The sequence below is a fragment of the Dama dama genome, chromosome 32 (assembly GCF_033118175.1).
Source record: "Dama dama isolate Ldn47 chromosome 32, ASM3311817v1, whole genome shotgun sequence".
In the NCBI taxonomy this organism is placed as follows: Eukaryota; Metazoa; Chordata; class Mammalia; order Artiodactyla; family Cervidae; genus Dama; species Dama dama.
The window spans coordinates 21,934,783-21,947,341 of NC_083712.1; the positions used below are offsets into that span (position 1 = coordinate 21,934,783).

General features: G+C 39.0%; 1 protein-coding gene across 2 annotated transcripts in view; it reads left to right on the forward strand.

Annotated features, from left to right (window-relative positions):
• The window catches only part of SNX25 (sorting nexin 25), a 95,830-nt gene that overhangs the window by 58,786 nt on the left and 24,485 nt on the right, over positions 1–12,559 (forward strand). For both annotated transcript variants that reach the window (XM_061134795.1, XM_061134794.1), the window contains exons 7-9: positions 3,741–3,922; positions 9,103–9,234; positions 10,929–11,201. In XM_061134795.1, coding sequence (XP_060990778.1) covers positions 3,741–3,922; positions 9,103–9,234; positions 10,929–11,201 — 587 coding nt within the window. The remainder of the gene's footprint in view (positions 1–3,740; positions 3,923–9,102; positions 9,235–10,928; positions 11,202–12,559) is intronic.

Consider the following 12,559-nt stretch of genomic DNA (forward strand, 5'->3'; position numbering starts at 1 on the left):
ACCTCACTCCCTGCTTCCAGACAACAGACCCCTAGGAAGGGAACTGCTGCAGCTCCCGACACCAGGTCCAGACCGGCTGGTGTCCGCATCCATCCCTGTGCTTTCCTGTCACCACAGGGAGGGGCGGCCTTCCCCAAAGCCAGCCTCCTTCCTCACTGTCCACTGGGTACCACCCTCCCACCTGTAGCCTGTTTCCTTCTTAACTGCTTCCTTCCACCAGCATTAAAACCAGCTCATCTCTCACCCATTTAGAAGAAGAAAGCCTGCCCTCAACCCCTGCCCCTCCCTGCCTGCAGGTTATGTGTGCAAAGCTAATCCCTTCTCCACAAGGAGGTGCTCAATGCTTAGTCATTTTTTTTTTTTTTTTTAATTTTATTTTTTTTTAATTTTTTTATTATTATTATTATTATTTTTTTTTTCCAGTGGGTTTTGTCATACATTGATATGAATCAGCCATGGATTTACATGTATTCCCCATCCCGATCCCCCCTCCCACCTCCCTCTCCACCCGATTCCTCTGGGTCTTCCCAGTGCACCAGGCCGGAGCACTTGTCTCGTGCATCCCTCCTGGGCTGGTGATCTGTTTCACCATAGATAGTATACATGCTGTTCTTTTGAAATATCCCACCCTCACATTCTCCCACAAAGTTCAAAAGTCTGTTCTGTATTTCTGTGTCTCTTTTTCTGTTCTGCATATAGGGTTATCGTTATCACCTTTCTAAATTCCATACACATGTGTCAGTATGCTGTAATGTTCTTTATCTTTCTGGCTTACTTCACTCTGTATAATGGGCTCCAGCTTCATCCATCTCATTAGGACTGGTTCAAATGAATTCTTTTTAATGGCTGAGTAATATTCCATGGTGTATATGTACCACAGCTTCCTTATCCATTCATCTGCTGATGGGCATCTAGGTTGCTTCCATGTCCTGGCTATTATAAACAGTGCTGCGATGAACATTGGGGTGCACGTGTCTCTTTCAGATCTGGTTTCCTCAGTGTGTATGCCCAGAAGTGGGATTGCTGGGTCATATGGCAGTTCTATTTCCAGTTTTTTAAGGAATCTCCACAGTGTTCTCCATAGTGGCTGTACTAGTGTGCATTCCCACCAACAGTGTAAGAGGGTTCCCTTTTCTCCACACCCTCTCCAGCATTTATTGCTTGTAGACTTTTGGATAGCAGCCATCCTGGCTGGCGTGTAATGGTACCTCATTGTGGTTTTGATTTGCATTTCTCTAATAATGAGTGATGTTGAGCATCTTTTCATGTGTTTGTTAGCCATCTGTATGTCTTCTTTGGAGAAGTGTCTGTTTAGTTCTTTGGCCCATTTTTTGATTGGGTCATTTATTTTTCTGGAATTGAGCTGCAGGAGTTGCTTGTATATTTTTGAGATTAATCCTTTGTCTGTTTCTTCATTTGCTATTATTTTCTCCCAATCTGAGGGCTGTCTTTTCACCTTACTTATAGTTTCCTTTGTAGTGCAAAAGCTTTTAAGTTTCATTAGGTCCCATTTGTTTAGTTTTGCTTTTATTTCCAATATTCTGGGAGGTGGGTCATAGAGGATCTTGCTGTGAATTATGTCGGAGAGTGTTTTGCCTATGTTCTCCTCTAGGAGTTTTATAGTTTCTGGTCTTACATGATCCTCTACATAGAAAACCCTAAAGATTCTACCAGAAAATTACTAGAGCTAATCAATGAATATAGTAAAGTTGCAGGATATAAAATTAACACACAGAAATCCCTTGCATTCCTATATACTAACAATGAAAAAACAGACAGAGAAATTAAGGAAACAATACCATTCACCATTGCAACAAAAAGAATAAAATACTTAGGAGTATATCTACCTAAAGAAACAAAGGACCTATACATAGAAAACTATAAAACACTGATGAAAGAAATCAAAGAGGACACAAACAGATGGAGAAACATACCGTGTTCATGGATTGGAAGAATCAATATTGTCAAAATGGCTATTCTACCCAAAGCAATCTATAGATTCAATGCAATCCCTATCAAGCTTCCAACGGTATTTTTCACAGAACTAGACCAAAGAATTTCACAATTTGTATGGAAATACAAAAAACCTCGAATAGCCAAAGTAATCTTGAGAAAGAAGAATGGAACTGGAGGAATCAACCTGCCTGACTTCAGACTCTACTACAAAGCCACAGTCATCAAGACAGTATGGTACTGGCACAAGGACAGAAATATAGATCAATGGAACAGAATAGAAAGCCCAGAGATAAATCCACGAACCTATGGACACCTTATCTTTGACAAAGGAGGCAAGGATATACAATGGAAAAAAGACAACCTCTTTAACAAGTGGTGCTGGGAAAACTGGTCAACCACTTGTAAAAGAATGAAACTAGAACACTTTCTAACACCATACACAAAAATAAACTCAAAATGGATTAAAGATCTAAATGTAAGACCAGAAGCTTAGTCATTTTTAAAAATTAATTTCGTATGAATTTTTTGCTTTTGCTTTAGATTACATAATGTCAGCTTAAGGAAGCAAACCATTGTAAATATTTTTAAGTTAAATTTTTTAAAAAAGTCTCCCTGAGACCACAGAGCTCATGGTGGCAGAGACCAAATTCTAATCCGATTCCAGAGTCTGCTGACAGCCGTCCACAGGACTTGTCCACTTGTGGTCCTGGCCACAGCAGATTGGCGGCAGGGAGGGCTAGACGCCGTGTTGGAGTAAGGTAAAAAGCGGGAGGTGAGGAGTCTCACCCTGGTTGTCTCCTTCACGGCCTGGGCTCGAGAGAGAGCACAGTACCTAATGCACAGCGAGGCCTCAGCAGAACTTTAGCTCTGTTATACTGAACCCTTGGTAGCATTTGACACAGATCATGCATCCACTCAGCGCGTTCCCTGAGTCCCGACTGTGCTGCTGGGCACTGTTGTGGGTGCTGGTGGTACAGTGGTGTATAAACAAACAAAATGCTACTTTTATGAGGACATACTTGGAGGATAAGTAAGTCAAATAGGTGGCATGGCAGTCATGCCATAGAAAAAATATAAAGCCGAGCGGGAGAAGACTGGTGTTTTAGGGTAGAGGTTGCAGGTAGAAAGAGGATGACCAGAGATGTCTGCTGAGCTCTGAACTAGGGACCTGAAGAGGACAGGGAACAGAGCCAGGCAGATTCTTGGGGGATCTGCTGAGATAATGGATATTAAAGCCCCACAGGAAGCTAGCCAGTGTGTTCAGGAAGCTGGTCACCAGAGACCATTAGTGTCCAGGAGAGGCACATCCAAAGACAGCCCTGTAGCATCATGATTCACTGTTTTTATAGATTATACACCATATAGTTAATATAAAATATTGGCTCTGTTTCCTGTTCTATATGTTCTGTCCTTGTAACTTACTTATTTTATACCTGGTAGTTTGTACCTCTTAATCCCCTTCACCTGTGTTGACCCTCCCCACACTCCTCTTCGCTCTGGTAACCACTAGTTTATTACTTGTGAATCTGTTTCTTTTTTTTTTTTTTGCTATATTCATTCATTTATTTTTTTAGATTCCACATATAAGTGAAAGCATACAGTATTTATTTATTTTTTTCTCTCTGACTTACTTCACTAAATATAATGACCCCCAGGTCTGTCCATGTCACAAATGGCAAACTTTCAGCCCCAAGTTTTCACAAATTTGGCCCAGCGTCACCATGTTCCTTCCCTCTTTGGTACTTTGTCCTCTGACTGCCTACCGCCCATCTGTCTCATTCAAGGTAAAGAAACCGCCGCCATGAAGGCCGATCTCCTGAGGGCCAGGAACATGAAAAGGTACATCAACCAGCTGACCGTGGCGAAGAAGCAGTGTGAGAAGAGGATCAGAGTCCTGGGAGGCCCTGCCTACGACCAGCAGGAGGACGGGGCCTTCGACGAGGGGGAAGGGCCTCAAAGCCAGAAGGTAGATCTTGGCGGTTTCTTGTTTTGCCATTTCGTGTTTGTTATGAACACTGATGTAATCATATAGACAGTGCTTTCACTTCTTGGTATTTAACCTAAAACATGTATTCCCTAACATAAACTCACATGTTTACTTTTAGGAGTCAAGTAGCCACATTTCTTGGTGTCCTTGACTTCCGCGAGTGGTAATTGGTGTGATCGGGAGGTGTGAGATGCGTGTGTGTATACACTCCTGTGTGTATTTTCCTGTCTCCCTTTTGTCCTCCCACCATCCCAGAGGAACATATTTGTATTTTCAAGGGCCCAATCAGATTACTCACTACTAATTGGATAGAAATTACCAGCAGTGAAGCAGAAGGCCTCTTAGAGGTTATTTTGCTTAGCTCTCGCCACAATGCTATCAGTCTGTACTCCGTGTCTCCATTTTACAAAAGATGAAGAAACAGTTGGTATAAGTACATTACCTAATAAGGCCATGTGGATAGGAAGAGACAGAACTACATAAAAACCCGATCTAGTTGATCCCCAAACCTGAATGTAGCTGAGGACCCTGCACTTGAATGGGAAAAGTCTCCCTGACTTTCTCCTGAAGTTCTTACAGAGCTGTCAATCCACCTTTCCTTCTTGACTCCCGTACTGTTTTTAGTTTGCTCAATCTTTTGGCCTGAATACAAATCAGGTAATTTCTTAAGAAGAGTAAGTATTTTATTTTGGGCTGGGGGAATGGGTAGTTTGGGATGGACATGCACACACTGCTGTGTTTAAAATGGGTAACAGCAAGGACCTGTGCGGAGCACAGGGAACTCGGCTCAGTGTGATGTGGCGCCCGGCTGGGAGGATGGATACGTGTGTGTGTGTGTGGCCGAGTCCCTTTGCTGTCTACCTGAAACTATCACAACATTGTTAATCAGCTATACTCCAGTATAAAATAAAAAGTTTCAAAAAAAAGTTATGCTATAGAGTCAGAAAGCCTGACTGTTAATCCCCAGGTTCACTGGGGATTGACTTTCGGCAAGTCAGTTAGCCTCTCTGTCCTCTGTAAAGTAACAATAAGTGTACAGACCATACAGGGCATGATAATCATGGAATTAAATAATGCACATAAAATGATAAGCACAGTAGTTGGTGTATAGTGAGCACTCAATAAACATCTGTTATAACTGGCATTAGTTATTCTGGGGTATGTTTTAGTGATGTCATAAATGTAAGAGGAATCCAATTGTGAACTCTCCTTTCAGGATAAAACATCATTCCCAGGATCCTAGTTCTCCACATTCTCTTTAGTCTGCTATAGACAATTTCATGAGTATATTGTGGATATTCCACAGCTGGATCTTGGGCCTGGGTCCCTCTTGGTAACACGTTGTGTGTTTCAGGAGAACATTTACTTACTATTCTAGGCCTTGTGGTCCTTTTGAATGCTAGAGGGATGTATTTCCTAGAGAAAAATGAGCCTGTGGGTTAAGAGACAAGACACACAAAACATAAAACTAAGTTAATAGCATACGCATCTTGAAACCAGATCCAATGGGACTGGGACGTAGTGAAAAGAAGTAAATAAAAATCCCTGACGGGGAATAAAGAATGATCACAGGGCACCCTCCAGCCTGAAACACTCCATGGCCTCTGGCACATGAAACATCCACTGGGACAGTTTTTTGTCTTCTGCCCAGAGATTATTTGTGGCAGCACCCCTCCCAGAATTACCAGAGGTTTTAGGACAGAAAGAAATGTGTTAATCCAACAGAGGAAATTAACACAAGAGCATAGTGTTTGCTATATGGAAGCCCTTAGTAAATGGTAATTGGTATTATGTTGTGTGTATATACTTATATTTTTAAATCATCTATTGATCGGTAGTGTCCACTTTGACCTAGCCAATGTTCTCTTTTCCACTTCTGCACCAAGTCTCAGAATTACTGAGAATAGCTCATCTCAGATTAATGCAGTGAGATTGAGTTCATCTCACGTTAACATATTTGACTCAAAAGTGTGCCATCTATTCATCCTGGTCACCCAGACCTGCACCGTTGGTGTGCATGTTCCTCAGGGAAAGGCTTATGCAGGCTTCAAGAGAAAATTAAAAACAAAAAACTTGGAGTAGAGAACTTAAGGTTAATTCACCAGCTAAGATATGAGATGTATCAGATGTTGAATTAGACTTGAGATAGGTCTACTGTCATTTATTTATGTGTGCACTTTTAGAACTAAACATAAGAGTGTTCATAAGACACAATGAGAGAATAAAAGCTGCTGATATTTTAGAAGATGTTTTGGGCTTAATTTTGCAAATACAAGAATTTGTATCTAACTTGGAATTCATTTCAATCTGTGAGATTAGACTGGGAAGACATCCTTAGAACTGTGGGATGTCTCTCCTGCTCAGCTCCTCCCAGTGTTGCAGATGGGTTGTTCTCCGAGTAATCTGTCATTCCTGTTAGAATCGATAGGGGAGCCTTCAGACTTCTTTGGAGCCTGTCCAGTTAGGATTTGTACTTTAAAATGCTTCCCTGGTAGGTTTACCTGAAGTGAGGAGACATTCTGTGATTTCCCAAAGTTAGTACACTACATCCTAAGTATTAATGATCTGTAGCAAGGGATGGTCATTCCTTTAATTAGTTACCAAAAGCTGCTAGAAAAATGCCTGCCCCTTTCTGCCCACAAAGCAGATTGAAGACTTACTGTCCGTGGCAGAGGAGGTGAACATGCATTGATTATAGGCACTTGATTTTAGAAAAATCTTACTGACAACATTTCTGAAATTTTTCCATCTGCTACAATGTTAGTTTTAAGAATCTTAAATGTAAGTTTTCCTTTTATTGCATTATACTTAGACATCATTTTTATTACTAAATAGATAACTAAGGATATAGCAGTTAAACTCCTTCTAAATTAATTTGAGGCATTGCTCCTTGTTAAGTCCTGAATTACTATAAAGGTCATCCACTTTTTCTTTAGTGGTCCATGCTCAAGATTGATCACACTGTGTCTTCAGGTAGTGGTTTTTCTTATAATGTAAGCACTCAAAATAGTAAATGAAGGGGAAATTATGAAACTTCCATGCGTTGGACTTTTTTTTTTTAAATTTCAAAATGTAGAATTTTTTGTGTGTGTGTGATTCAGTAATACATATACCCTGGCTTCAGCAATACGTGAACCGTGAACTTCCAGATGTTCAAGCTGGTTTTAGAAAAGGCAGAGATGAAATTCCAACATCCTCTGGATCATCAAAAAAGCAAGAGGGTTCAAGAAAAACATCTATTTCTGCTTTATTGACTCTGCCAGAGCCTTTGACTGTGTGGATCACAATAAACTGTGAAAAATTCTGAAAGAGATGGGAATACCAGACCACCTGACCTGCCTCTTGAGAAACCTGTATGCAGGTCAGGAAGCAACAGTTAGAACTGAACATGGAACAACAGACTGGTTCCAAATAGGAAAAGGAGTACATCAAGGCTGTATACTGTCACCCTGCTTATTTAACTTATATGCAGAGTACATCATGAGAAACGCTGGGCTGGAAGAAGCACAAGCTGGAATCAAGATTGCCGGGAGAAATATCAATAACCTCAGATATGCAGATGACACCACCCTTATGGCAGAAAGTGAAGAGGAACTAAAAAGCCTCTTGATGAAAGTGAAAGAGGAGAGTGAAAAAGTTGGCTTAAAGCTCAACATTCAGAAAACAAAGATCATGGCATCCAGTCCCATCACTTCATGGCAAATAGATGGGGGAACAGTGGCTGACTTTATTTTTCTGGGCTCCAAAATCACTGCAGATGGTGGTTGCAGCCATGAAATTAGAAGATGCTTACTCCTTGGAAGGAAAGTTATGACCAACCTAGACAGCATATTAAAAAGCAGAGACATTACTTTGCCAACAAAGGTCTGTCTAGTCAAGGCTATGGTTTTTCCAGTGGTCATTTATGGATGCGAGAGTTGGACTGTGAAGAAAGCTGAGCACCAAAGAATTGATGCTTTTGAACTGTGGTGTTGGAGAACTCTTGAGAGTTCCTTGGACTGCAAGGAGATCCAACCAGTCCATCCTAAATGAGATCAGTCCTGGGTGTTCATTGGAACAGCTGATGCTGAAGCTGAAACTCCAATACTTTGGCCACCTCATGCAAAGATCTGACTCATTTGAAAAGACCCTGATTCTGGGAGGGATTGGGGGCAGGAGGAGAAGGGGACGACAGAGGATGAGATGGCTGGATGGCATCACCGACTCGATAGACATGAGTTTGAGTAAACTCCGGGAGTTGGTGATGGACAGGGAGGCCTGGCATGCTGCGATTCATGGGGTCACAAAGAGTCAGACACGACTGAGCAACTGAACTGAATACATATACACATATATTATTTTTGAAATTATTTTCCATTATAAATTATTACAAGATATTGACGATAGGTCCCAGTGCTACACAGTAAACCTTTGTTGCTTGTTGCATGTCTGTTTTTTAAAATTAGAGATCTCAAGCCTTTATCAAGCATAGTAGAGAAGTTTTTGTTACATATAAATAATGTGTACAATATATATGTTTTAGAAAACTTATGAATTTTTCCCTAACTAAAGAATTTATGACATTTTGATTCCACTTGTTTGACCTAGTGTGACTAGAATGCTAGACATATAATGGACTCTTATGGGTCAATTAAAATGATATGATACATAGAAGAGATTTTTTTAAATGAATGTGATATTATAAACAAAAAGGCAAGGTATGAAATCATTCATAGATTTCCTTACCTATATGAAAATAGGATGGAAAACAAAAATACCAATTTATTCGAGTCCAGCTACCTTGTATTTTAAACCTCTCTCTTGACTTTTTCTACTATGAGCATAGTTGCTTTCAGCAGTCCCTCATGTTAGGCAGGGATTTTTATCTGTTTCCTAGAAATGCTCCTGATACAGAGTAGAAGCCAAATAAATCCTTTGCTGAATGAGCTAATAATTAATGAAAAATTGGTATTTTTTTGAATATGTGCACTTTGAGTATTCAGTAAGCTTTTTCAATTTAAATTTTGGGAAGGTGAAACAGGCCCTCTGTGACATTAACTGTGACCTTAGAAAATGAGGCGTTTTTTTTCCTGAATGTGAAAATGAATCCTTTGGAAGTCAAAGTGAACTGATATTTAAAATTGGGTTTTTACAAACTCTTAATTAAATTCTCTTCATAGATTCTTCAGTTTGAAGATATCTTGGCCAACACTGTCTACCGGGAGCAGTTTCGAACGTACATGGAAAGGATGGACAAGAGGGCTCTAATTAGTTTTTGGGAGTCTGTGGAGTATTTAAAGAATGCTAACAAGGTATGATGTATAGGTCCAAAGGAATGTTAATCACTGGCTGATGAAAACTTGTGTTTTAGGCAGTGTATCCGTGTTTTTCAATAAAGCTGTAAGATAAGCTATACATTAAAAGAATATTGTAAACCAGAGACATTATTGGCATTATGTTCTCGCCCATAATGGTAAATGAAATTAGATTTTATTTTTATAGAAAGTGCTTTTAAATGTGTAGTCAAGGAGAAAAGATTTACAAATGTACCCAATCACTGAATTTAATTTCAGGGAGTTATTTTGTAATTCATTATAAAAAGGCACGTCCTATCCACTTTGCTATTATAAGTTTGGTCTTATCACCTGTACCTCGTTGTCATAACCTTGTTATTTTTAATATTGTAATGTGCACACTTAACTGTCCTTTTATTTTATTTAAAATGATTGTATTAAGGAAGACAAAAAATAATTCTTGATTACGGATGCCTATTACAGTGGAAAGCCCAATAATGAGCCTTGTGTTTTGTGCTTGGCAAGTTCTCAATATATATTTAAGAATTAAGTTGAAGAATGTGAAATACATATCTATGAATATATGTCAACAAACATATAACTATATATACAGCATATATAATACATACATTTTGAGAGGCTTATTAAAATAAGCCCAAAGAGCACTATGTACATTAAATTATTTATTTGCACTTAGTATGAATATTGCTGAAGCTTAACACCAACTTAGAATACATCATAAATCACAGACTGTGTTGGTTAAGGAACTAAATCCAGTCTCTCAGTATTTTGAAATCTTAGAAATTTCTTTCAGTGTTAATTTATAACCCATCAATGACCTCATTTTACTCAATATTGTACTAGCCAGCTTTATTACATATTTTATCTACCAGACTTGACTACAAACTTGGCTTTGGCTGCTATCAGAGGAATACTGTAAAGAGCAATCTAAAAAATTTCCTAAAGTATTGAAAAATATCAGTACAGTAAGAGGGTATAGCTTCCTCAAATAACTATATTTTTATCTAGCAATGCTGATTAGGATATAAAAGTTCCATGATGCTAGTTATGTTCATAGTATTCATTAAGTCATTTGTCTTCATTTTTTTTGCTACTATTAAAGACTTTGCATCATTCCTAGAGTTGTCTCTAGCGGAAATGTAAAGGTTCTGTTAATCAGATGTAAGAGATGTTTGCACATTCAAAGTAGGATGGCTGTGACCTAAGTGTAGTGTTTAAGACATAGCTTGATTACAGTGTAGTAAGTCATCATTCTGAAGATTATGTCTCTTACTTCCACAATTATTTTGTTGACTTTCTTCTGGAGTGGGAAGTTGGCACCTCTATTTATATTAGATGGAAAGGTCAAATTGAATTTAGCTGATGAATTGTATTCCTGTGAAACTGAGATTTATGAGAAGGAAATCCACTGCAAGAAGAGAACTGTTCTCATTCTTTGTTTTTTCCTTCCAGCATTAAAAAGAATTTATATTTGTTAACTGTTCAGTGTAAAGTGTTCCTTTTAAGGACTCAGCTGGTTTTTTTTCAGGGTCTGATGCTCACCCCTTGGCCCTGAATGTGCCCACAATGCTGCACACTCACCCCGCATTCCAGGTGTCTTCCTTCCACCTTTAAAATGCAGAGAATTTGGAAGAAAATAGTTTTTCTCAGAGACAGTATTTCATACTTTCCTTATCTTCCCATCTTTTCAGAATGAAATCCCACAACTAGTTGGTGAAATTTACCAGAATTTCTTCGTGGAGAGCAAAGAAATATCAGTGGAAAAGTCACTTTACAAAGAAATCCAGCAGTGTCTTGTGGGCAATAAAGGGATTGAAGTATTCTGCAAAATCCAGGGAGACGTTTATGAGACCCTGAAGGATAGGTATTACCCTTCATTCATTGTCAGCGACCTGTATGAGAAACTGATGATGAAAGAGGAAGAAAAACACGTCTCACAGTTGGTTTCCAACAAGGATGAAGTGGTGAGTCTCATTTACCTTTCTGCTGCCTTTCGAGTGGTTACGCATTGAACGTGACTAGGTGGGCGCAGATTATGGGAGTCAGATAGGGTGTGCGCCTTCATCTTGTAACATATAGGACTTCGAAGTACCTCACTGCTTCTGGTCGGTGCTTCTTTCTTTGTCCTTCTGACTGGCTGGGTACCATTACCCAGCACTGAGTCAGAGACCTCCTTGCCCTGCCTGAGTCACACATGAGTGTGGTGCCTGAAAAGTGAGGGCAGGACATTTGGAGGGCGGGGGAGACATTTGTGACTTAGGCCAGGTAAGAGAATCAATAGCTTGACAGTCTAGCCCAAGACCAGACAAAAAGGATGGGGAGAAGATGAGAGGTAGAGAATGTAGGAAGTCCTGCAGGAAATATTTTGGAGTTTAAACAAAATCAGTTGAAATTAAGATGTTTTGAAAGAAACCTTGTCCAACCATACCTGACATCTAATTTTCTTAGAGTATATTAGATCATTTTGGGTAGCCCAATGGCCATCTCCCTTTTACTACTAATGATTTATATGAGTTTGAAGGTTTTGAAAGTACAAAGAAAAAAGTGTTTTAGAGTCACCTTACATAGAAAGATTGTAATTTATCTTGGATTCTCTCTTTCTGTCCACTTCACTATGTCTCAAGCTCTGAGGAATCAAGTGCTTGTTCATGATAGTTTTAGAAGTGGATGTCTCTGAACATCATTCAGACTTTTTTTTAAAAGTTCTATTGTGGATCTTTACATTTTCAGTAAACAAAACCACTAAACTAATTGATCATTATGCATTGCATTTTATTTTTAGAATAGCACAGCTAAAACAAACTGATCTTTAACTCAAAAATTAAAATGGTTGATGTGTAAATGTTGTGAACAGTTTATTCAGATTAGTAAAAGCATGAATATCCAACACAAAAATTGAGTAAAGACTTGAATTGACCATTGATATGATAGGTAATAAATCGTAAACAAACATGAAAAATGTCCAGCATCACCTAGGATTCAAAGAAGGGTGACATGTATCACTGAACTTTTGAAAGTTCCTAGTAGTCTCACTTTTAGAAATTTATCCTATGAAAATAATTAAAATGTAGGGGGAAAAAGGTTTATGCACTGTGGAGTTTAGCACATCTGGGATGGCCAAAAAGCAGAATCAGCCCACAGCAGGAGTAGCGATAGGAATATGCCTCAGTTTATTATCAATTCATAGAATACTCTGCAGCCATGGCAATTATAATTTTGAAGATTACAGTACCCTCAAATATGCAGCATTGTAGTAATGTATTTCATGAGAAAGGCAGAATACCCTCTTGAATGTATATAAGGCATAGAGTAATGTCATATA